Source organism: Cygnus atratus, chromosome 2 (genome assembly GCF_013377495.2).
Source record: "Cygnus atratus isolate AKBS03 ecotype Queensland, Australia chromosome 2, CAtr_DNAZoo_HiC_assembly, whole genome shotgun sequence".
Taxonomy (NCBI): domain Eukaryota; kingdom Metazoa; phylum Chordata; class Aves; order Anseriformes; family Anatidae; genus Cygnus; species Cygnus atratus.
In genome coordinates, this window is record NC_066363.1 from 65,669,325 (window position 1) to 65,694,796 (window position 25,472).

The 25,472-nt window shown below is 40.1% G+C and overlaps 1 protein-coding gene across 1 annotated transcript in view; it reads right to left on the reverse strand.

Annotated features, from left to right (window-relative positions):
- The window catches only part of MYRIP (myosin VIIA and Rab interacting protein), a 177,588-nt gene continuing 152,116 nt past the window's right edge, over positions 1-25,472 (reverse strand). Inside the window, exons 10-17 of the mRNA XM_035568846.1 lie at positions 23,954-24,193; positions 17,107-17,169; positions 8,049-8,243; positions 3,690-3,851; positions 1,882-1,986; positions 1,726-1,786; positions 685-803; positions 1-33 (exon numbers count right to left, since the gene is read on the reverse strand). Of these exons, the coding sequence (XP_035424739.1) occupies positions 1-33; positions 685-803; positions 1,726-1,786; positions 1,882-1,986; positions 3,690-3,851; positions 8,049-8,243; positions 17,107-17,169; positions 23,954-24,193 (978 nt within the window). The remainder of the gene's footprint in view (positions 34-684; positions 804-1,725; positions 1,787-1,881; positions 1,987-3,689; positions 3,852-8,048; positions 8,244-17,106; positions 17,170-23,953; positions 24,194-25,472) is intronic.

The following is a 25,472-nucleotide window of genomic DNA, read 5'->3' on the forward strand; positions in this document are numbered from 1 at the left end:
TTAGTACATCACAGCAGATCCTATAGCAGGTTCCTAGAACAGAGAGGGACAGGAAAGAAAGAAACATGAGTGAAACACAAAACAAGGTTGCTGAAGGGAACCAGATCCTTCCCTTTCTCACCTCCCTACCTGTTTTACACATATCTAGTGGTAGACCACTTAGTCATCTTTTCTTCTTATGCATCTACAGCTGCTATAGAAGAAAATGATTGACAGCTGTACAGTGAAACCTACTTGTTCAAATCCTGCTGGGTCAATGTGTAGCCTGTCTACTCCTTAAATTTCACTTATGCTAGCTTTGAACTTTTCTCAAAAATCACTAAGATTCGAGGTGACCCTCACCTGCAGAATTATGCTGTGAAATTGGTACTGGGAGGGTCTGAACTGCAGGTCCACTAATTTATTTCTTAATTTTAAATAAGGGTAGCACATTCCTGTAGACCTAGCAGCTGTGATACATTCCTACAGGCTAACATTCTGGAGCACACAGCTGCTACATGCCGCTACTCAGACAGCTTCCAGGACACTGGACACATTTGTTCAGTTACCTCAGCAGTCTCTATTCTTTTTCCTCCACCTATTAAGAGAAATTTTGTGAAGATGCTGAAACATATACACTGATACCTCTACATTTCTACTTATTGCTTTTAATAGCATTTTTGAAAACACTTATTATGATTTTACCATTAAGTCCTTGGCAGTGCTTTTCCTCTCTTTAGTTCTTTGCGTTAGAGATCCTTGAAGCATGAAGTTTCTATTAAACGTTCTGACAGTGGTAATTGGAGAACCATCTATTTTTTCACCTGCGAAAAATACAAAAAAGATTTGTCACCTAACAGATTGAAGCGAATGTAATAATGCTCTTGAAAAGTCACAGCTTCTAGAGAGAAAAAACTTCCCCTCAGACACATAAGACAAGCTCAATTTAAGTTACATGAAAAACAGCAGGCTGTGCACCTCGAAGTTTACTGAAGTTTGAGGTCGTGTCAATCATTAGAATTACACAAGAGTAAAACAAGGTGAAGCAGGCCCCAGAATTGTCAGAGATAATGCACTGCAGGTTTAAAAAGAAAAGAAAAGAAAAAAAGAAAAGAAAAGAAAAAAAGAAAAGAAAAGAAAAGAAAAAAAGAAAAGAAAAGAAGAAGAGAAGAGAAGAGAAGAGAAGAGAAGAGAAGAGAAGAGAAGAGAAGAGAAGAGAAGAGAAGAGAAGAGAAGAGAAAAAGAGAACCGTATTTAAAAAAACAAACAAACAAACAAACAACTCACAGCCATACCCTAACATACCAGCAACATTACTGAGCCAGATAACATGGACTGAATTCAGTAGGCTTAGTCTTCAGGAAAGCAGCTGTGGGCTGTGGAGAGTGGCAAGTGGCTATTCATAGTTAGCACTGTGACTGCTTGGCCCTTGCAGCCTAAACCTGGCCACACCTCAGCAGTGGCCTGACTTTTACAGGACAAGCATCTAGCAGTCCTCATTTGCTTTTCCCAACCTTCTGTTCTGTTTCTGTTAATTTGCCACTGTCATATTTTCCACTGAAATAGGAAGTGGTGATGTTTTACGTGCCAAATGTATGTTTTGTTTTTGCAAGTGCGATGGGAAATGAGGAAGGTAGACACATCTGTTCATTTTATAACGTCATCTTTCCCCTACTCTTCTGAACTGTACATTACATTGAAACTTATAAAGAGGGACTATAAATTTATCATATGTAACAAGTGCACCTTTTACTGGTGGAGCCGGAAGTTTCCTCCTCTGCTGTCTTGATGTGTCTATTGTATGCATCTGTAAACAACACATGTGCATTACTCAACTCCATTACAGAAAAAGAGGCAAGATTTCCCCAATGTATTTTTGAATACTACATAATGTTCTGGCACCTGGTTTGTTTGCTTTTGATCCCGTTTCCTTGTCAGGCGAACACATGGAGCCACATTCAAGCCTGCAACAGTGAGAGCTGATATTCTGCTCTCAATATCTGAAATCTTCAAAGAAAATAAGAGACAGAGAAAGACAGATGGGGAGGGGGAAAAAGAAGTTTTAAAATTACTATGGATGCCACTACTCAAACATATCCCTCCCCCCAGTCAAATCTTCTTTAATCAAAAAATATAAACAGATGGCTGATTTCTTCATCAATTCTGACACTTTGCTCTCCTGTATTCTTTAGTCCTAATGTCGAAGAGGGATTAATTTGTTAGTAAAGATGAAGTAAAAGAACATTCCAACCTACTATGTGACTCCAGTGAAGAGGCATTTTGTTCTTTGTGAGGAAACAAAGAAGGAGAGAAACCCCTGTCTGCCATCTCCCAGTTACTGCTAGCTACATAATTGAACAACATTCAAGCATGTGTTTTTCAAAGGCTACATTTAAACAATTACTTTGTGGAACACATTTCCTAATTCAAAATTAATTTCATGCACACACAAGGTACATCCTCTGTCTCAAAATCCAAATGTTTGATCTTGAATATTTGTTATAATTTGAATGTACATGTATGTCAAACAAACACAGAAACGCAAGTACACACTGTGTAAAAACACTCAAAGAAAAACAAGTTGCTAGGAAAAACAAAAGGCCAAGGAAACAAACATCTAGGGAGAAACTAGACCGAGGCAGAGACTAGCAGATACAAGTGTCACCAAAAGGGAAAAAGTGTCAGAGAAGTCAGACTTCAGCTGCACATATAATCAGACTCCTGATTCACGACGACACCTGAAGCTGTTCACGCTGCAGATGGATCAGTTGCATGTTACCTTCTTTGTCACCCTGCTCTCATAGCTCAGGCCTCTCCCCTCCTCACTTCTCATGTCCATTAATATATGTAACGTAAATTAGTGACCAAGGCCAACAAGATGCCACTGCCAGGTTGCCATCTATTTCATCAGTGCACTTCTGACATCAGGAAGGTGTCAGACTTTGAGATCTTTGCTCAATCCTAATTTGAATGTGCTGTCACTGAAGAAAATAAACAGGTACATCCCTGTTAACGTCTGGCACAAGCATGTCAGAGTGCATCATGTGGTACAGACTGGTCAGTAAGCCTCTGCTGCTAGCCATTATTCAGGTCATTATTCCCTTGCAGTCTGACAGCCTTACCTCATTCAGCTTTCTGCACCAGGTCATGAAGTTCTCTTCAGAGCCCCAGACTTTCTGGAGCCCACTAGGGAGAAACTAGACTGCAGCACACACGAGCAATTGCCTTTTGGCTGGGATGTGCACTGCTCAGCAGCTAAATCCCAAGGCAGACTTGCAAATTCTGGGTTCTGCCTTTGGTCTTTTTTGGTAGATTGGTACTGACACTGGCTTCTTTTGCAAAGTGCTCTACAGTCTGCTGAGTAGAAGAACTACCTAAGACCATATCTGCAGTCAGACAACAGGCATGCACACGACAGAGCACACCATGTGAGCTGCCTGGGAACAAGGAGCAGGTACAGTATTAGTACTACAGTAACATGCTGTTGTCCGAAAACTAGCTGGGGGAAGAAACAATTGCAGTACATCTGGCTGTGCTGAGTGACACATCTCAGTTATGCTTTACTCAGCTCCTGTGACGCAGCTGTTTATCCCTGGATCACAAGTTCGCTATGATACAAAAGAATATTACAACTAAGCATGCACAGACAAAAGGTAAGCATGAGGGAAGTCAGTGTGAAACTGCAGGTGGGGAGGAGCTGCCGTCCTCACCTGAAGCTCCGCGTGATGAACCTGGGCGGCTGCTGTGGCCACCTGATCCTCCAGCTCGGCCAGCTCCGACTCTGCTGTAATGCTGTTGATCTTGCGTGCTGCGTCCTCCAGGCCGGTCAGCTGCCCCTCCAGCCCATACACCGTGACAGCTGTCAGGTACACCTGCAGGGCCCAGGAGGGAGAGCTGTCGGCGATTTCTGTTTCGTGAGCATGGAGGTTTGAGCAGACTGCATCGTCCATGACACCTCTGAGCCCCAACCCCCACCCCTGCCAATTCACTGCAAGCAGATGCTGGCAGACGTGAATCAGGGAGGAATAATCTGGAAACACACATCCATAAAGAAAAAGAAGGGTATGAGGTAGCTGAAGTCCAAATTTCATAGGTGTTACAGTAGTACTACAAAACAGAATTATTCCATATACACCAGAAAAAAAAAAAGAACGCTGAAAAGTTATTATTTTTTTTGATATTCAATTTCATAACATAAAGACTGCAATTAAAGACTGTCACACTGTGTGTAAGACGCACTCAAGGCCTTCAGTCAATCAAAAAATCTGCGAGAATAACTGTTCATCAGCATATTGATATAAAATTCTTACACTACACCTGTGCTTATTGTATGCACAATGGAGTTTTCCATTGCATCCTGCACTCACCAAATTATACAGCAGCCAAAATCCTTTCCATCTCCTGGCCCTTTGGAGTGAATCTGTGGAGGATCAATAGACTTATTTGGGCCACATAAGAATAACAGACTCTATAATTTAGAGATCTTCTCTGAAAATAAACAATATCTTGACCCATCTGCAACACCTCTGATCACCGTGGGTGAAGGTTTCATTTCACATTCAGCTACTCAGAGCAATAATTCACTATAAATTGTGTTTTATGTGTTTCTTATATTTCAGAAAGAAATCTAAGACTCCGCTGGATGAAGGTCCCTAGTTTATAGAAAATGCTAATTTTCACACAGAATCAGAGAATCATCTAGGTTGGAAGAGACCTCCAAGATCACCTAGTCCAACCTCTGACCTAACACTAAAAAGTCCTCCACTAAACCATATCACTAAGCTCTACATCTAAACATCTTTCAAAGACCTCCAGGGATGGTGACTCAACCACTTCCCTGGGCAGACCATTCCAATACCTAACAACCCTTTCAGTAAAGACGTTTTTTCTAATACCCAACCTAAACCTCCCCTGGCGCAACTTTAGCCCATTCCCCCTCGTCCTGTCACCAGGCACGTGGGAGACCAAACCCCACCTCGCTACAACCGTCTTTAAGGTACCTATAGAGAGCGATAAGGTTGCCCCTGAGCCTCCTCTTCTCCAGTCTAAACAACCCCAGCTCCTTCAGCCGCTCCTCGTAAGACCTGTTCTCCAGACCCATCACCAGCTTCGTTGCCCTTCTCTGGACACGCTCGAGCACCTCAATGTCCTTCTTGTTGTGAACGGCCCAATTTCAAATATTATCTTTTGATAACTGTGTTTAAAATTGTGCTACTTATGTGACAATACTGCAACTTCTGCCTGTTACGAGATTGTCAAGAGACTGTTTCGGTGAAGCTGGGAACAGGACAGTAGAATTAAATCTATATTCTGATTTTCCCCACTGGCAGCATCACTTACTCCAATACCAATAAAGGCTGCAGTGCTACAGAACTACCACGAATTAAACATACTCTGTGGCAGACTTTATGGTTCAAGGGGCAAGAAAACAGGATCTGAACAAGATCCTTGAGCACATACCTTCACTTCATATGTTTTCCACTCAAGTCATCATATCTGCCCATAATTCCTAGACCCTGCAATCCACTGGTAACAAGTGTTCAAATAATTTCTGGCCATGCTGTAACTTCATGGATCAAAAGTGGTGGAGAATGACTATTATTTTTGTTGTGTAATTGATTTTTAACTGCTTGCAATAGGTTTTTTGCTTGTTTGTTTTTGTGTGTTTGTTTGTTTGTTTTTCTCCTTTGTATTACTGGTTTCAAGGTATATACATATACAAGGTATATACATTTTGTTCCTGTACATGACTTCGCTAAGAAGCAAATTCACTATGTTTTGTATGAACTGCGTCTTGTTAGATGACAACCTAACTGCAAGCATGAAATTCTTGAAAAGTGTACCTAGGACAAATAAGTGATATGATTTAACATCTTTGCTGAAGTACTTGGAGACACAGGTAGACCATAAAGTTAACATTCTGATTTAAATAGAAATGTTCCTGCTTTGTGGGTTTAAATTATTCTTTCCATTTACATCAGTGGTACATATTTCTGGTGCAATGTACCACAGCCACTTCAGATTAAAAGGTTCTTTTCTGATTTCTCTATCACATCTAAATATCAGAGAAAGAAGAAAGAAGAGCACTATGATCAGAAACCTCTTTAGGAAGTTGAAGGAAAGACGCGTTTAAATGCTATGCCAAAATTCTCTTCACAATAATTTGGATATTTCACAAGCATAAATAAATAAATAAATAAAACAGGACAATAGAAAAACGTGGCAAAAGGTGAACAATATTTTTGTAACATAAGAACCCCCATATTTGTTAAATTTTGGTTTTATTGAACATTTTCCATCTAGATTTAAATAGAAGATTTTACTTAAGATTCTCTTTACCTGAACAATCATTGCACTTCAAGCAGCAATGGTGTACTTGCAGGTCTCCATGAAATTACACCCTTTTGCATACGTTAACATTCAGATTCAGGAGACTTATTTTTACCAACATTTAGGTATGCATAGCTTCTACTAACACCCACCAGACCTAGCGCTGGGACAGGTGGCCCCTACATTCTCCCCACTGATGCATGTACAATCAACAAAACACTGAGAACAAGAACGAACACAGTAAGGTGTCTGTCTACATGTGCACCCAGATCCTCTTTCACAATTTGCCGCAAAGAAGATATGCTGCATGCAGGTATGCCCCCATCTGCATTGAGAAAAAATGTGGATTCCTGGATTTCTAAAGACTTTTTAAATTTACACATTGACTGTAGTGATGAAATCATGAAACCACGCAGTTTTGTCATGTACTTCAAATCCTGTGTGGGGCAGAGAAAGATATAGTGTGGGGACACAGCAAGGCTGACTCAACTGAATGCCTTATGAACTACGCAGGCCATTGAGAGAAGATAAATCAGCAATACGCTGCAAGCAGGGAAACACCACAGCAAGAAATGCTCTGCCTCAGTGACCAGTGAGGAATGGTTGGCTCAAATGAACAACTAGGGGTCACAGCACCACAGACGTCAAATAGTCACAAAGACATGAAGGATTGCTGGAGCTTAAGTGCGGAAAAAACGCACATCAGATAATCTGCAACACAGTTCTCCACAGACAAAAAATTGTGGGAGAACCTCTCTGCAAATTGCATTCTTTCTGAGGAATTCAGGCTGTTGTGGGAGTGGGTTTCTGTGAAGGAAACTGATTTTATCCCCCAAGAGGAGATTCTGTCTTTGAAAATTTTCTAGGGACTAAAGACAAACAGGATCTATTTTCTTGAATTGATCAGGATGTTATAATAGGACAGCCTGGATTCTTGTAAGATCTTTAAAAGCTCCTAACGAAGAGAAAAATCACTGAAATGTAATCAGTTAAATGTGGGAAGAGGAGAAAATTTGCAAGTGTAGAGAAATTTGCAAGAGGAGAAAAGTTGCAAGTGTACCAACTCCATTAAGTGGATGCATGAAAATTTCCAATGAGTAGTGGCTTCCCTCTCTGATTCAGCATTACACTTTTCCCTGCAGATGACAGGTACTCATGAAAAAGGACAGAAGATTCAGATGTGGCTGAACAGAAATGTTTAATTCAGCTTCTCTGGCCAGCTGTTTTTAATAGCACAGTGGGCAGCTCTGGCTCCCTGGGTACTCATCTCAGTATGCAGGGAACGCATGGGTGGAGGAAGAGGTCCTCCATTTCTTCTCCATGTGACTTGGAAAATGCTTTCCCTACCTGCCCTTAAAATAATCAGGCTGTGCTGGGACTTGGAGATGTGTGGTTTCATCAAGGCATGGCACAGCAGCACAGCCACAGGGATTCGGAGGGCTTAAATTAATTTTTAATGTAGGGGTTCTGAAATTAGTTCTAAAACTCAGCACATGCAACTCTTCCCCTCCTTCAAATATTTTAAAGTACACATTAAAACAAAAAACAAAACCACAACAAAACATCAAGCAGCTGAGCACCTCTTTGAAATAAGATCTTTTGTTCTCTCTGTGTATTGAATTAATAACATGGGATTCATTCTCAACACACACTGATGATACCTACCTGAGCACTCTCTCTTTTCAGTTGTCTCACACACACACACATACACTCACTCATACACTGATTCACTTTCTTACGTTTTCTTCCAGTGTAGTGAGCTGCTCATCAAGTCTGATGGGGTCTGTCCCCAGTGGGAACGTCCCTCTTCCCTTGTCCTGAGCATCATCTGGGAAATCACAGGGACTGGTGGATTCTGCAATCAGTTCCTCGGTGGCGTTGATGATTTTCAGGACCTCTGTAGATATGTTGCAGAGAGAGACAGCAGAGTACTTCTGCTTTGTTACAAGAGTAGACAGAGAAAACAGCATTAAATTAGCACAGAGAGGTATTATGCAACATGGCTTAGCTTAAAGCTGTAGCTTTAAAAATGCTAACATAATACAGTTGGCTAGTTGCTGAGGAATCTACTTTTTCTCCCTCCCTTTTCAACACATGCACAGTGATACAGCATACAAAATAAGATACACACACAATTATTCCACAACACTAGTTCTACTAGAGGGCTGGTCCAAAACTTATGTCAAAGGAACCTACATATATCCAGCTTTAAAACGCAAGTGAGCTAGATACAGCTATTTTTGCAATAGCTTTTAAACAGTTTTTTTTAACCACAATCATCTTTTTGGGGTCCTGCCAAACAGATGTGAAATCACCTGTCTCCATACAGGAGCTATCACATTGCAGCTGTGTACAAGGGAGAGAAATCTTCAGATCTTCAGAAGCCCCATGAGGACAGCAGTTTACATAGATGATTGCTAGGAATTATATGATGGCCTCAAAAACGAAAGGTTGAGATACAGGCATGTACACATTTGTATCCCATTTTTAAAAAAAATCAATTAACCAGTTTTTAAAAGTATTTACGAAATAACTTATATCAAATACCAAGCATGCAGTTTTATCCACGTTTAAAAAAAAAAAAAAAAAACAAAACACAACTGTAAGACTTCTGGTTTTTTAATCAATGTGCAATTTTTAATCAATTTGCAATTTGTTATTACCTATCCCAATTCTGATGATTTTTACAGAGCTTTAGCTTTCAGGACAACCCCTTTGATGGCAATAAATTTTTACCTGATGTTCCCTCAAGCATCAAATTCAACATCTAAACTATACAGCTTTGAGATCAAGCCAGAGCCTGTTGAAGCCAATATAAACACTCTCATTGAATTTACGTGCAACACTTTCAATGTTGCTTTGCCTAAAAGACAGTGTGGGAAGTTCAGACCAAAATTTAATTCCTCGAACCTGCAAATACTTATGCATGTGACTGAGGGACCCACCCACCTGTATATTTTCCCCAAAACAAAATATCTGCAGAATCAAAAATGAGGAAACAGTGTTTGGATTCTACGCAGTAAATCGTACAGTATGGAAAAGTGTAACTGGTGAAATATGTCTTTAACAACATATGCACATCACTTAAATATTATATTAATCAATATGCCAGCTGGCTTCCCTAGCAGGATATAGGAGAAATAACATTCCTTTCCTTCATACAGACTCTACTGGATTTAACTGGAAAACCTCTTGTATTATGTCTTTCCTTTAGTTTGCTGCTCATTCTTGTTAGGTAAGACTTTTACTGAAAAACTACTTCTTTAGCAGTGTGTGCTCAATTGTTGTATATCAGTACATTAAGGCATCTTTAGCACTGTTATTTCTCTGGATTACAAGATATAATTAGAGACATGAGATTAAAGAGAATGAGAACAAAGCAAATACAGTATGCTACTGCATACAGATCTTTAGCTTGTTAGGACAGCTAACACAGACCTGAACAAGGAAGCCTAGGGCTCTCTTAAGGAGAACAAATACTTGAACCCCATAAATAGCCTACTGTTTTTTCCATTTATTTTCACAAGTGCCAATTAGGTTAAAAACAGATCAATAATTTTATAGGATGGAGAAGGAAATCAATGTTACTTTGTTTTATTATTTGCTTTTACAAGTACCTAATTCTTATTCTATTCTATAAGTAGTGAACAAAAAAGGATAAAGGCCAGACACTACATTTGCATCATGTACATTTCCTTCATCATCTTTGTTGATGTATGTTCTCCATTTCAAGAACTGCAGTCCCAGTTCACCTTTCATTACTTCTTTATTATTATTATTATTATTATTAGTTGTAGCTAATGATGGATTTCCAAGGAAGATTAAATTAAATTAGAAAAAGGTTTTCTTATAGCAGAATATAAGAATCCATAGTGGCATTTATTACAGAATCACAGAATCATCTAGGTTGGAAGAGACCTCCAAGATCACCTAGTCCAACCTCTGACCTAATACTAACAAGTCCTCCACTAAACCATATCACTAAGCTCTACATCTAAATGTCTTTTTAAGATCTCCAGGGATGGCGACTCAACCACTTCCCTGGGCAGACCATTCCAATGCCTAACAACCCTTTCAGTAAAGAAGTTCTTCTTAATATCCAACCTAAACCTCCCCTGGCACAACTTGAGCCCATTCCCCCTCGTCCTGTCACCAGGCATGTGGGAGACTAGACCAACCCCCACCTCACTACAGCCTCCTTTAAGGTGCCTCTAGAGTGCGATAAGGTCTCCCCTGAGCCTCCTCTTCTCCAGGCTGAACAACCCCAGCTCCCTCAGCTGCTCCTCGTAAGACTTGTTCTCCAGACCCCACACCAGCTTCGTTGCCCTTCTCTGGACTCGCTCAAGCACCTCAATGTTCTTCTTGTAGCGAGGGGCCCAAAACTGAACACAGTACTCGAGGTGCGGCCTCACCAGAGCCGAGTACAGGGGGACAATCACTTCCCTAGTCCTGCTGGCCACACAGTTTCTTATACAAACCAGGATGCTGTTGGCCTTCTTGGCCACCTGAGCACACTGCTGGCTCATATTCAGTCAGCTGACTATCAACCAATACTCCCAGGTCCTTCTCTGCCAGGCAGCTTTCTAACCACTCATCATCCATCCTGTAGTGCTGCTTGGGGTTGTTGTGACCCAGGGGCAGGACCTGGCACTTGGCCTTGCTGAACTTCATACAGTTGGCCTCAGCCCATTGGTCCAGCCTATCCAGATCCTCCTGCAGAGCCTTCCTACCCTCGAGCAGATTGACACACGCACCCAACTTGGTGTTGTCTGCAAACTTACTGAGGGTGCACTCGATCCCCTCGTCCAGATCATAAAGATATTCAAGAGAACTGGCCCTAGTACTGAGCCCTGGGGGACTCCACTAGTGACCGGCCTCCAACTGGATTTAGCTCCATTCACCACGACTCTTTGGGCCTGGCCATCCAGCCAGTTTTTAACCCAACGAAGCGTACGCCAGTCCAAGCCATGAGCAGCCAGTTTCTTGAGGAGCATGCTGTGCAAAACGGTGTCAAAAGCCTTACTGAAGTCAAGGTAAACCACATCCACAGCCCTTCCCTCATCCACTAAGCATGTCACTTTGTCATATAAGGAGATCAGGTTCGTCAAGCAGGACCTGCCTTTCATAAACCCATGCTGGCTGGGCCTGATCGCCTGGTTGTCCTGGAAGTGCCGCGTGATGACACTCAAGATAATCTGCTCCATGAGCTTCCCTGGCACTGACGTCAAACTAACAGGCCTATAGTTCCCCGGGTCTACCTTCCGGCCCTTCTTGTAGATGGGCGTCACATTTGCTAGCTGCCAGTCGACTGGGACCTCCCCTGATAGCCAGGACTGCTGATAAATGATGGAAAGCTGCTTGGCCAGTTCTTCTGCCAGTTCTCTCAGTACCCTCAGGTGGATCCCATCCGGCCCCATCAACTTGCGTACATCTAAGTGCCGTAGAAGGTTGCCAACCATTTCCTCGTGGACAGTGAGGGCCACATTCTGCTCCCCATCCCCTTCCACCAGCTCAGGGTACTGGGTAACCAGAGAACAACTGGTCTTGCCGGTAAAGACTGAGGCAAAGAAGGCATTAAGCACCTCAGCCTTTTCCTCATCTCTCGTCACTAAGTTTCACCCTGCATCCACTAAGGGGTGGAGATTCTCCTTAGTCCTCCTTTTTGTGTTGATGAATTTATAAAAACATTTTCTGTTGTCTTTAACAGCAGTAGACAGATTGAGCTCCAGATGAGCTTTGGCCTTTCTAATTTTGTCCCTACACATCCTTACAACATCCTTATAATCCTTCTGAGTGGCCTGCCCTCTTTTCCAAAGATCATAAACCCTCTTTTTTTTCCTAAGTTCTTGCCACAACTTTCTGTTCAGCCAGGCCGGTCTTCTTCTGCGCTGGCTCATCTTTGGGCACGTGGGGACAGACCGCTCCTGAGCCATTAAGATTTCCTTCTTGAAGAGTGCCCAGCCTTCCTGGACTCCTCTGCCCTTCAGAACTGCCTCCCAAGGGACTCTGCCAACCAGGGTCCTGAACAGCTCAAAGTCTGCCCTCTGGAAGTCCAAAACAGCAGTTTTACTGGTCCCCTTCCTGACTTCGCCAAGAATAGAGAACTCTACCATTTCGTGGTCACTCTGCCCAGGACAGCTCCCGACCACCACATCTCCCACCAGTCCTTCTCTGTTTGTGAACAGATGGTCTAGCAGGACACCTCCCCTGGTAGGCTCGCTAACCAGCTGCATCAGGAATCAGCTGCTCCATCTTCCACGCTCTCCAGAAACCTCCTAGATTGCTTCCTCTGAGCAGTATTGCATTTCCAGGATATGTCTGGGAAGCTGAAGTCCCCCACAAGGACAAGAACTGACAATTTCGCAACTTTTGCCAGCTGCCTGTAGAACTCCTCATCTGTCTCCTCATCCTGGTTTGGTGGTCTGTAACAGATCCCCACCAGGATGCTTGCCTTGTCAGCCTTCCTGCCAATCTTCACCCACAGGGACCCAACCTTGTCATTCCCAGTCTGAGTCTCGAGTTCCACGACATCAAAACACTCTCTAATATAGAGAGCCACACCAGCACCCCTTCTGTGCTGCCTGTCCCTTCTGAAGAGCCTATAGCCAGTCATTGCAGCACTCCCATCATGGGAGTGCTCCCACCATGTTTCAGTGATGGCAACCAAGTCATAGCTAGCCTGCTGCACAATGGCTTCCAGCTCCTCCTGTTTGTTGCCCATGGTGCATGCATTAGTGTAGATGCACTTCAGCTGGGCGATTGCCTTCTCCCTGGACCCTGACATTGTTCCCCCTGGCACACCTCTAACGAGCCTTATTTCATCCCCATCCCCCTTCCTATCTAGTTTCAGACACCAATTACTGCAGAACACAGTTATTGTTTTCCTGGTAAAGTGTTCTATGATAGGAAGTTTTATGAAATCAAGATTTTGAGTAAAATACCCTTCCTTCTCAGTATGTAATGGACAGGGAAAGAAAAGTTCAGCAAGTAAGAAATGTGATTTTTAGCTTTTCTAGATTTTTGATAAGTTCTTAGTGGCAGATGCTGCTTGGTTTTTAAAACTGAAGATTAAGATTTGCTTCACATTAAATGTTGTGCATGGCAGCTAGATAAATGCTCATAAAGTGCTTGTCTCTGTGCAAATACCTTGATGCTAGCCTGCAGGTATCTGAGGTATCTGAGTCAAAGAGTTAAAGCTTTTCTTTACGCTTGTGAAACATCTACTTTTATAGCATAACAAAGAAACGGCACTAAACACCATAAAGAAATTAAATGGCCAGAAGAAGTGATTTTCCTTGGAGTACATCTGAAGAGTAGATCTCACAAAACTGAAGAGTACAAGCAATATCTTGGAATTATTTAAATTCAAACTTTGTGTAAGTTTTCTGCTAAAGGATATTTGGAAATCAGTTTTACTTTGGGCTGCATACTTATAGAAGTGAGATGAGATTAAGGACTGCCTGAAGGAGACATAAAATTAATATGTAAAGAGTTCAGGGGTTTTCAAAATGAAAACAAACAAACAAACAAAACAGCTACTCAGTTAATGTTTTTGTCTCATATGTTTCTATCTCCAGCAAATGTCAAATGCTGTTCAAACTGCTTATATTCCAAAATGACCAGTTTGCAAACCTAGTGGGGTAGTCTAGAGACAATTATTTAAGATATGTAAAGGGAAATAGAGAAAAAAAAAAGAAAAAAAAGAAGAAGTGTTATTCTGGAGTTTTAGTCTTTCACAATCCTCTCCCCAAACACCTACGTCAAACTCAGAAGTTACAAGGTTCTGCGAAAATAACCTAAAATTCACAGACGCGCACACAATATCATGCTGGTAGGTGGACATTTCAAATTGCTGTAAAGACCTTTGGCTGTCTAATTTGATTTTGCCTTTGCAAGAAAGGTCATTGTTAACACCTATAAGGGATTCAAAGAGACAGATGACATGCCATGATGAAGTCTCTCCCATCCATCTCGTCAAGCAAAGAACTAATATGGATGTGAGACACAGAAAGCAATCTCTATTACAAATAGCTATCACAGAAAAAATAAGCACAGCCATTCTTCTCGAAAAACTGGGATGCATTATGAATTCATCTGTGCTACCATGCTGCTTAATTGACACCACTCCTCTCAAATTAAATTGATGCAGTTGATCCAAAATTGAATGTATATACTGATTATGAGAATTTATTTTCTATTGAATTTGAGATTAAGAGTTTAATGGAATGAAGAAAACATATATATATATATTTTGATAATTCCTAACCAGGCTTACAAATACGTTAGACACAATCAAAACGAGAAGTTCAGGTTCCTGAGTTCTTGGTGGAACAGTTTTAAAACCAATGAAATACTAAAAAAGTGTGTGTGTGTGTGCAAACACATATACATACATGTGTGCCTGTATACATTGAATACAACAAACAGCATCTTATGAAACATCTATACTGTCATTTCTATGTGTTGTTGGACAGATGGAAAGGATTCCCGTTTTGCTGAAGAGAATGTTTCAGTGGTCTAAACTACCTATCACTGACCTTTAGCCACTTCCCCTCTCTGCTGCTGTCTCTCTTTTCCCTACTGATGCTGCCAGAATTTCCTTTTTTTTTTTTTTTTTTTTTTAAATTAGGGATGCTACACTGGAAAGTGTTTTTTAGAACTATATTTGCATTCTTGTGCAAAGAATGATGAGCAATGGAAGTAAAGCATATTGATAAACCTGAAGCAACGTAAGTGTCCAAACTGCCAAGAGTAGGTGAATATTAAGTACATGTATGGAACTCAGCAGCCTATGACATCTCCACACCATTTCCTTTGCATGTAAATTATTTACTTTACTGTTCAATAGAGAACAGTTGATATCAACAATTAGATCCAGAAACCAAGCAAGGGAAGCTTTCCATCACTAACAGCCCTGGCAGTATCGACCATGTCCTTGGTGACCTGTAGTGCAGTCATTTTTAGCTCCAGTCTCAAACTGTTCTGTAACGCTCTCAGTTGTGTGCCTGTTTCTCAGTTAACAGCTACCATCTTTGCGTGAGGAATTGAGAGGGACTGGGGAGAAGCTCTGCTTTGCCTTTGGTTGATTCATCTTTTCAGAGTAACTGGACTGAATCCAGACTTGACAAAAAAACAGAACCAAAACCCAACCCTGCCTTTCCCCTTCTCCCAACCCGTGTGGGAGTTCATATTACAGCCTTGAGAAGGCCCTGAAAAGCCCACCAAAAGTCCATCTTCTGTACAGGCAAGCAAGATCTGGGACACGGGTCAAGTCACAGTGTGGGACGAACAAAGCCATCAATTCTCGACCATTAACTGCAGTCATCAACCCTGACCTTCAAAAGATCTTTTGGCTTAAAAGTATGTCCTAGCTAATCAATACCACAAAAACTGGGAAAGAAAGCTAAAATTTCCCTTGATAACTGATTGAAGACAAGCATACTATGAAAAGACATGCTATTACGAAATGACTCACAAGTGTAAGTTTGGGACTTCTTGCCTTGACTTTAACGTCAATAACTTCATTTATGTGTCCTCATTTAGAAAATGAAAGTTAAATTACCTCACAGCCAAATTACCTTACCAGGTATTATTCTGTCTTTTTGGTTGTGGTAGGTAATACTCAATACTACATTTTAACTAATGAATTCAGTCCACTGTCTTAATATAGTTACAGATGTTAGTTTTTATAATTTGCAATGTCTTGTTTATAAAACCAAGGTTCCTATACTCATGAGGAAAAAAATTATTTTCCAGTGGGTATAATATTATGGTTTAAGTTGGAAATGGAAATATTCAAGTCTTAAAATCTGCACAGGATTCTGTAAGAGTATCTACAGGATGATGATGTTGCACAAATGGAAAAAATATTTTTTCTTTAAAATCATCCTTGATATTTTTACTAAAGAGAAAAAAAAAGATCTAAAAGGCAATTAAAACTTACAGGACAAAACTTAACTCTAAGATTATGGAAAAAATAAAAAAGCTGAGGGGGTTATGTGTTTTGCTGAATTAAGCATCAACCTTTGACACAGAAAAAGTGATTCCTTTTTTTATGGCTGAGAGAATGCTACAAAATTAATTTGCTTAGTACTACATAAGAGATACTAAAAATAGCATGTATTTTAAAATACAAGGTAAGCATATATTTGCTCAGTAAATAAAATGAAAACCTGTTCTAATAACCTGATTCCAATAAGCCAAGACTCAAATAGCACAGAGTATGAAACTTCATCCCACCAAGAAGAACAATAAGCAATAGACACTATCAGCAATGTGAGAAAGTACCTATGCACTGTCAAAAACCTCTACAATGAATTAAGGGTTTTGCTCATTTTTTAAACTGGGAGTTTACAAAGAGTTTTGGAGACCACCACGGTCAGAAACTGCTAAAAACATATTGCTGAAATAATTTTTTTTTTCCTTCCAAATCTCTTAATATAGGTGAGTACATCAGAATATGAAGACCATATACCTTATATTTATCTTCTGTTCTTCTTAATTGATAAATACAAATTATCATAATGAATCCAAATAAGAGAACCAGTCTGCTCCACGTGTCTACTTTATGCTCGTCACTCCCATAACATAGGTCTGGCTGTGATGAGAAAATCATTTTCTGCAATGCTTACTGAATCTCGTCAAGAGGTTTGGTTTTTCAGGCCTGATATTTCTAGGAAAATAATTTGAGTTTGAGAATTTTTGCTTGGGAAATGTGGAAACCCTCAATATCACTTTATAACATCTCTTACTATGTAAGAGATGTCAGAAGACACGGACAAAATAAAGTGCTCTCACCTGCTGCAATACAGTGGATAAAAACTGCAGCTTTAAATGAAGATCAAAAGTCTTTTGTTTTTCCTAGATAGTGGAAAAGCAGTTAAATAAAAAGGCAGAAAAGTTATGTTAACATCTACAGAGGTTAATATCTATATAGGTTCAGACTTAGAGAGAAGTTTGGGATGAACAGCAAGGATAAAGAAACTATCAAATATAAAATACCATAAAGTTTAGATATTAGCTTTATTACCAAGGTATTTAAAACAAAGCAATACCTATTATATTTTTGTTTGTAGCATTCAAAATAACCAATCTCATTAAGGCAGATTTTGCAAATGACACATCATTTTTTATAAAATGAAGCAGATGGGAAATACTGATTTCCACCATGACAAAACAAAGCGGCACTAGCAACAGAAGAAAACCTTTACAGTGGTGTTAAGAAAATGAAAAGCTAGCCATCCCTTCAATTTTTGGATGCTGCATGTGTTTCCAGTTACAAAAGGGTGTGTACCTCACTAGTGCCAGATGCTTACATCTGAAACACCTATGCTGAACTGAGATGTCTTGTGCCAAATCACTTCCCATTGCTTGCCACTGTCCCTTGCCTGGAGTTCACTGTCCCAAGATGAACAAGTGAAATCCTTCACACTACCACTCTCCAGTGTCAAGTCAGTAGGTTTACCTTAATCCCCCCTAACTTAAGTCTATTTAAACTCATGTGGTTTTCTCTTGAAGCAATGACACAACCACAGTTGCACTATAGGCTGTGCTGTGACAGGTATCACCTAAGTGAGTAGCAGCATTCTCTTGAGTGTCTTCCAGCTAGATCTGATAGACCTCATCTGTCACTGCCAAGTCTTTGGGCTGCTTATAAAAAACCAAGAAAATAATAACTTTTGTTGTTGTTGTTGTTACAGTCTATTTTTCCCACCATTCTGTTAAAGCAGCTTACACTAATCTTCACTGATTTTCTGGCTGTACCTGTAAAATGGCTTTTACATTTTCTTGGTAAGTAAATAAGTCCTTGGTAGTCAGCCATTCGAATGAGATTCCCATTTCATGCATATTGGACAAAGCTGGCTTGGGCAAGCATGCACATAAATAAGTATCAAATTTGAAACTATGGGAATCCTGTTTAAAAAAGTGCTGCAATCCCTGTGTGAAGCCAGCTGAAATCTTACATTCTGCACTTCTACAGGTAGATTCACTTGCTTAAACACAGGCAGACAAGGTACAATTTGAAACACCTTAAAGTACCTGAGGACTTTCAAACAAAGCTGATGGATGTGATACAGGACCTAGAAGATAATGTTTCCTCTGAACTAGTAGCTTATGACCCTGTAGGATATGCTAGGACATCTCAGATGGCACAATTGCATTGAGCTCAGAAGGTGTCAGAACTGGAGGAATGCAAACATCACTGACGATGATCTAAAACTTAAAAAAAAAAAAAAAAAAAAGCAATAAAAAATGCTCTTGAAGCAACTATGTTGCCTGAAACCAGACTCATATTCTGACAAAACAAACTCAGGATCAATTTAATTTTCCATAGTAAGGATCAATAAGTAATAGCAAATATCTGGGAGAAATCTCTTGAATGGGATTTGTGTCCAGCAAATCCCCAGTTCAAAACAGAACATATCTTTGACTGCTTCGTTGAACTGAGAATTTAAAACTTTAGATCCATAATCCAATATGAAGACTGAAGTCTCATGCCTCTTTTAGAAGAAAACAAAAACACTGTTTCACATTCTTTTGCAAAAATGTCTTTACTGTCATTCAAAATCATGTTTGTAGGTTGGTTGCAGTTCATAAACTTTAAAGATCATATTTTACAATGCTGCCCATTTTCAGTTTTCAATTCTGGACTTTGGAATACTGCCCAGATAATTAACATCATAATAAAAGCCATCATCCACCAAAATACATTAATTATTTCGAGAATCTTGCATATAAATATGTGAAACAGCAAGTATCTACTGAGATACTGAGAAGATATACAAGCATCTTCTGTCAGCCCAGGAAGATGGCCTTGCACTACACTGCTCAGTTTTATTAGCATAGTAATAGCAATGTAGTAAAGCTAATATGCTATTAAATTTCTTGCTTAAGTGAGCCACAGAGTTCTGTTTCTTTGGGAATTTTTACTCAATCATTTCCAAAGCTTTCAGGCATACAAAACTGGATGGCAGTTAACCTGCCCAGACAAAAAAAAAAAAAAAAAAAAAACAACAACCAAAATACCTAGCAGTTTGTCAGAAAGTTTTCAGTTCAGAGAGCTGCAAGATAACCACCACAAAAACTACTACATTATCTTCTGTGAGGATGGTGTAGGCACTGGAGTAAACTATTCATGGAAACCCAGCCAGCAGGAGACACAAGCTCTCTCTCGTTGTTACAGCACCGCTGTTACAACATTGCAGCCACTTGTACTGGGATGCTGCAACAGCTCTGTGGTACACAGGAGGAGTTCACCATGTGGTGCACTTCCAACGCCAACAAGCAGCTTCAGACCTCTACCTAACAGGCAACCTGCCTGAAAGATAGAAAATGAGATTGCAATTGAGTGAAACCCCTCACACTTGCAAGAACAAATGTTTCCTCCTGCCACAGCCTGCAGGTCTTTGGAAAAAACAGCACTTCCGCAGCTACATCAAGGCCATGAGCACATTCTCCAGCAACCAAGTCCCATGAGTTCTCCTTCACTGAATCTCCCCCAGTGAGCCCTGGGCACCCCAGGCACAGCCACCAGCACACACCCCAGGGAGCTGGCTGTCTTTTCTGCTGTAGAAACATGCACCCACATCCACAGCTACTGGCTATTCCTCACACTGAAGAGAGGTGCCAGGCAGATTTTCTAGAAAATGTCAATCTCATCATACTGGTAGTTGAAAAGTGCTAATTCAATGTAAGGTGTACTCTCTCAAAACAAAGAACATGGGACTCTGGCACAAATACACATGAAGATGGTGCTTGTAGCTCATACTTTACCCAAAATAAAGCTTTGTAAAACCTAAGATGAGCAAAATGTTTCCAGGAAACGAAGGCATAAATATTGTATGGGAAGAATATTTATGCTGTCATTCATATGATCAAGGAACTTGAAGGTTTCACTTAGGGAGCAGGATCTCACTGCTACTTAACCAACTTACTCACAGGTTGGTGTTGAGAAAAGAATTGTGGTGTGCCTAGTCACGTAATAATGTCAACAGAACACAGGATTTAAACAAAAAGTTCCCAAGCCTTGGTTGTAAGATTTTATGAGCAGAAATAAGTGAAGAGATAGATTAAAGGAAATTCCTCAAGCACACAGCAAGTTGTGAGCAGCAAATCAGTGCAACAAGGACAGGAACTGAACATTACTACCGAAATTTAACTTCCTAATTTTTGTACCTTAAGAAAGAAGGAGTACAAAATGAAAGCAACCAAAGCCAGAAGCCCAAGTGAGGTTTTAACAACTATTTCAGTTTTTATGCTACATGGGACAATTTGCAAAATTTGCAAGAGCTAGTCTGTTTTTTAAACAGTATCTCTATGGCTTAGTATCCAATAAAGTAGTCACAGTGATAGACTGCATTCAAAATGCCACATTTATGTAGGCACTGCAAAAATTGTTTTCTAGAATGTAATTCTGTGGTGTACCATGAACTATAGACCTGTCCTGTTCACCTTTATGAAAAAAATAGAAGGAGAGAGGAGAGAACAAGAGCTAAATATACCCCATTTATCATGCTTGGCATTCTCAGGATTAGTGTCATTAAGATACTCCCAAGGAGATTTAGATTTTGCTTTTTTCTTTAAGTATTTGGTTAGTGTTTTAACGAGAAAAAAAAAAAAGGAAAAAAAAAAGCAAGGCACAAAAAATATGCAAATCACTGTGCTAGTCCAAGTTGCTTCACTAATAGAATAGTTGCACAACATGAACATGGTTTGTTCACACCTGAAATATAGAGAGGCTGCAGGCTAACTCCAGCCTGAGCATTCAGGACCCCATGGCCTTTCATTACACAGCTGGAAAAAGCAGGCTTTTCAGGAATCTGCAACCCCCTCAAAGACCACAAACTGCTTCTGTAGCATAATAAGCACAAAACATTACCTGTAAAGCAAGCCTGCTGTAGGCTTATATTTGCTTTAGAGAGCTGTGAATCTCCAGAAGAACATTTTAGGCAACCATAAGCTTAGAAATGTTGAAGATGGTTGTGCTGAAGGTCTAGAAGGGTTTAAATCTAAAGCATTGTTGTGGTTTAGCCCGGCTGGCAGCCAAACACCACACAGCCGTTCGCTCACCCTCCCCCCTCCCTCTCTTGGATGGGGGAGAGAAACGGGAAAGTGAAGTCTGTGAGTTGAGATAACGACAGTTTATTAAGACAGGAAAATTAATAACAATAATAATAATAATAGTAATAATAATAGTAATAATGTGTACAAAATAAGTGATGCACAATGCAATTGCTCACCACCCGTTGACCAATGCCCAGCCTATCCCCGAGCAGCCGGCCCCCCCACCCCGGCTAGCCACCCCTATATATTGTTCAGCATGACGTCAGATGGTATGGAATACCCCTTTGGCCAGTTTGGGTCAGCTGTCCTGGGTCTGTCCCCTCCCAGCTTCTGCTGCACCCCCAGCCTGCTCGCTAGCAGGACAGAGCGAGAAGCTGAAAAGTCCTTGGCTTGGTGTAAGCATTGCTCTACAACAATTAAAACATCAGCATGTTATCAGCGCTCTTCTCATCCTAATCCAAAACATAACACCCTGCCAGCTACTAGGAGGAAAATTAACTCTGTCCTACCTGAAACCAGGACAAGCATAAAACTAATGAGTGTTAATACCTGCCTAAATCCTCGAGTATCCCACATGACCTAGACAAATATCTCAAAGGAAACATTTTCAACCTTCTATCTCAAACAAGTTTGCAGTTATACAACTCAAAAGCACAGCTTAAGGGGAGAACTGAGAACCCATAACTTCACACTGAGAACCCAACTTCAGCAAACTCCCCACTGAAGACTCAAGCTGTGCCAATTCTTCCCATTGATAAAAGTCTTGATGTAATAAATATCCTATAAAAGTATCAGCTCAGTGCGACTACATGAGATTCCCACTTTCCACTGAAAACCAGAAGTCTAGATTTTTAAAGGTGCAGACATGTAGAAGTCAGATCGTCATGACAAACAGGTATCCTATTTCCAGTGATTCAATGAGACTTTTTTTTTTTTAATCTTTTTTTATTCTATGGTCAGGTATATTGTAACAAAAAATTCTTTGTGATTTAAGGTTGCTAATGTGTTCCAGTATAAAGCCAGAGAATAGAAAACTAACAGCTAACAAAGACAATCAGCACTGATAAAATATAAGCAGGATGGCTAAAATACAGTATTTAATCTGTGTTCAGGAGCTCAAAGCAGACTGTGGGCAAATGAGCTCTCATTTTAATTGCTCAGAATTAGAGCTTCTGTAAACTTAACTTGAAACTCAATGCCCCTATCAGAAGTCTGTGTCTCTGTCTGAGAATGTTAAATACCAGTCTGAAAGATCAATTCTCTACACATGTATTCTTCAGAAATTGGGCTTTTTAAAGAGACAGCATACTGGGACATTTGGCTTTTGAGGCATCTAAAATTACTGGTTCCCTGAAGATAAGATTGCTATGCTTGTCTCCATTGAGACATGTCATACACTCATTTTAAAGGTATTGCATGTTTATATATGATTTTACTTTTGGTTAGCTCTGAAGTGGTCAGGCAAATGTACTAGATGATATTTGAAGGTTCCTTCCAAATGACCTATTCTATTCTATTCTATTCTATTCTATTCTATTCTATTCTACTCCACTCCACTCCACTCCACTCCACTCCACTCCACCCTAATGAATTTAGGTATGTCTTCATATTTTAGGTTACCATAGCCACAGCTGGTATTATACACCATCATCTTCTTCAGTATTTCATTGTAAGATGCTGGACAGCCACCTTTCCAAAGAGAAGGCACACATCAGAAGACTTAAATCACCTTTAAAGACAACTGTCAGGGATAAGAAAAAAAGCAGGCTGCCTGTTTCTCTACAGCTGAAGCAAGTTCTGCTATCAATTCCTCTAATTCTCTCTCTAATTCTTCTCTATGGTGGACTGAGCACAAAAGATGGCTGAATACCACATTCCAGTACACTATATGATATGAAGAGAAATTCAGAAGCAGGAAGGGAAGAGAGCAGGTGTTAAGTGGAGTGACACTTTAAGTCAGACATCTTACTGTAGGGTGAAATGGTGTGAATGGAAGATCTCATTCATTATCAGAACTGTCACTGGATTACTGTTTCACCAGAATACGTTACTACTACCAGAAACCTATTAGCTGACAGTGTAACAGGGCCATAAAGTTTTAGGGAAGCACAAAATATTCCAACAGAGAGGCAAAAGAAGAATCTATGATATCAGAATGAGCTAAAAATACCAAAACAGGGGAGCAAATAAAAAAAAAAAAAAAAGAAAAAAAAAAAAAGAAAAAACTTAAACCTTTGTTGCTGGTTAGTAAGGAGAAAAAAGGAGATCTGAACATGCCTTTAAATAAAAATATACAAGTAGATTCACAGTTAGTATAAACAGACATAGTTTCACTAGTATCAATCAGTTAACATGTTTATTACACAAACTAAGTTCACTGCTTTAGAGTTAATGCTGTAGGCTCACAGGAAGAAGCCCACACCTTAATCGACGTTTTACTTGCACAAGGGTTGCAGGCTCAGACCCAGTTTAAAGGACCTATTTTTTTAATCAGCTATGTTTTACTCTCTAACCACAAGCATCTATTTCTGGATTCTAACTTTTACAGTATTGAGCTCACTCCCCTATAATGACCACTTACCTTCTTTAACTCCTCCTGAATACTTTTGCCATTTTCTTCTGAGGACAAACTCTCCTTCTGGTTTTCAGGGTCTGTTCTAGGTCCAGACTCTTGTTCTTCACCAGAAGATGTTTCCTTGTCGCTCATTTTAGCTCCAAGCTGAAATAACCTGGATTTAAGCTCCTCTTCCATAAGGTCGGGCTTGATATTACAATGCTGATCCTCACTGCTTATATCTGTTTCTGATAAATCATCAAAATCCTACAAAGCAATTGGAAGAACAGTAATAATTACTCTATAGGTATAGCAGGAAAACAAGCAGCTTCCTAGAAAAGGGTAGATAAGATCACTCTGAAGAGAAGCTAGAAAGAAAGCAAAGCGTACTGATAAAAAGTTACCACATCTTTACAGAAGAAGGCCAGTAAACCCACACCTGTTGGATAATATTTATCATTCCTGGCTACTTTTATATTATGTAGAAAGGAACTATCAAAATCATTACATGTCTGTGTGCAGCTAATAAAACAAAAGCATAAATGGCGATTCTTGTTCTCAGTACTGCATTTCCATCACTCTCTATTTTGGGGCATATAAAGAAACTGAAGTGCGGGAATGAAATCACTTATCCATGACAACCTGGCAGTTGTGTCCACTTTCCAGCTGAAAGCTGTGTTCAAATTCCCTGCTGGCTGGTCTTGAGCATTATCCTTATTTTCTTATGACTACTAGAAACAAGTTTTTAAAAAATCTTTCCTTTTTTAAGTGACAGTATTTAAGATTTTCAGCTTTCCCAGTGAACATTTACATAGGTGGATCCACTACAGCTACAATTATTCTCCAAACACCAGCCTCCTTAGAACAAGTTCAATCTCCAGGAACACCTTCTTTTCTTACTTCTGGATCCTTAAAGGTGGGAAGTACTCAGATGCTTGGTTAAATATGGTTGGTGCTACAGACTTGACCATGACAAGTTGTTTACTTTGCAGGCCAAATAGAAGAAAAACAAAATCCTTTTACAAGTCTGCCTGGCCTGTTGCCTGCCCAATATTTAATGACATGGAAAAGTTTTTTTGTTTGTTTGTTTGTTTGTTTGTTTGTTTTCCTTGCAGGAAATCTAAAAGTGACTGATGACTATATCAAAAACTAATGTCTGGATATGTACCAACTAATTTTCTGGATCTGTGCTGTCTGATTAGGACCCAGTTTCCCACTACAGTTCATGGAGAGAGAGAGAGCATCTCCCAGAACAACACAGCCTATAACGTTAACTGCTTTCTGGAAATGCTATTCTTTCTCTGCTGACTGCTAAGAGAGAGCTCAGAATAATTGGACACTTTTTTCAGTGCTTCAACCAAGTGCATAAAGTAAGGTGGAATGTGATGGGTTTCAGAAGTGACAAATTCTTTGACACAGAGTGTAATCATCACAAAAACACCCAGGAGGAGGCTGTAAAGAATGCAGCCTGGGACCCAGAAGTGGCAGGCACATTGCAGCAGGTCTAAGATGGTGATTTGAAGCAATTCTCAGATAGGAAATTATT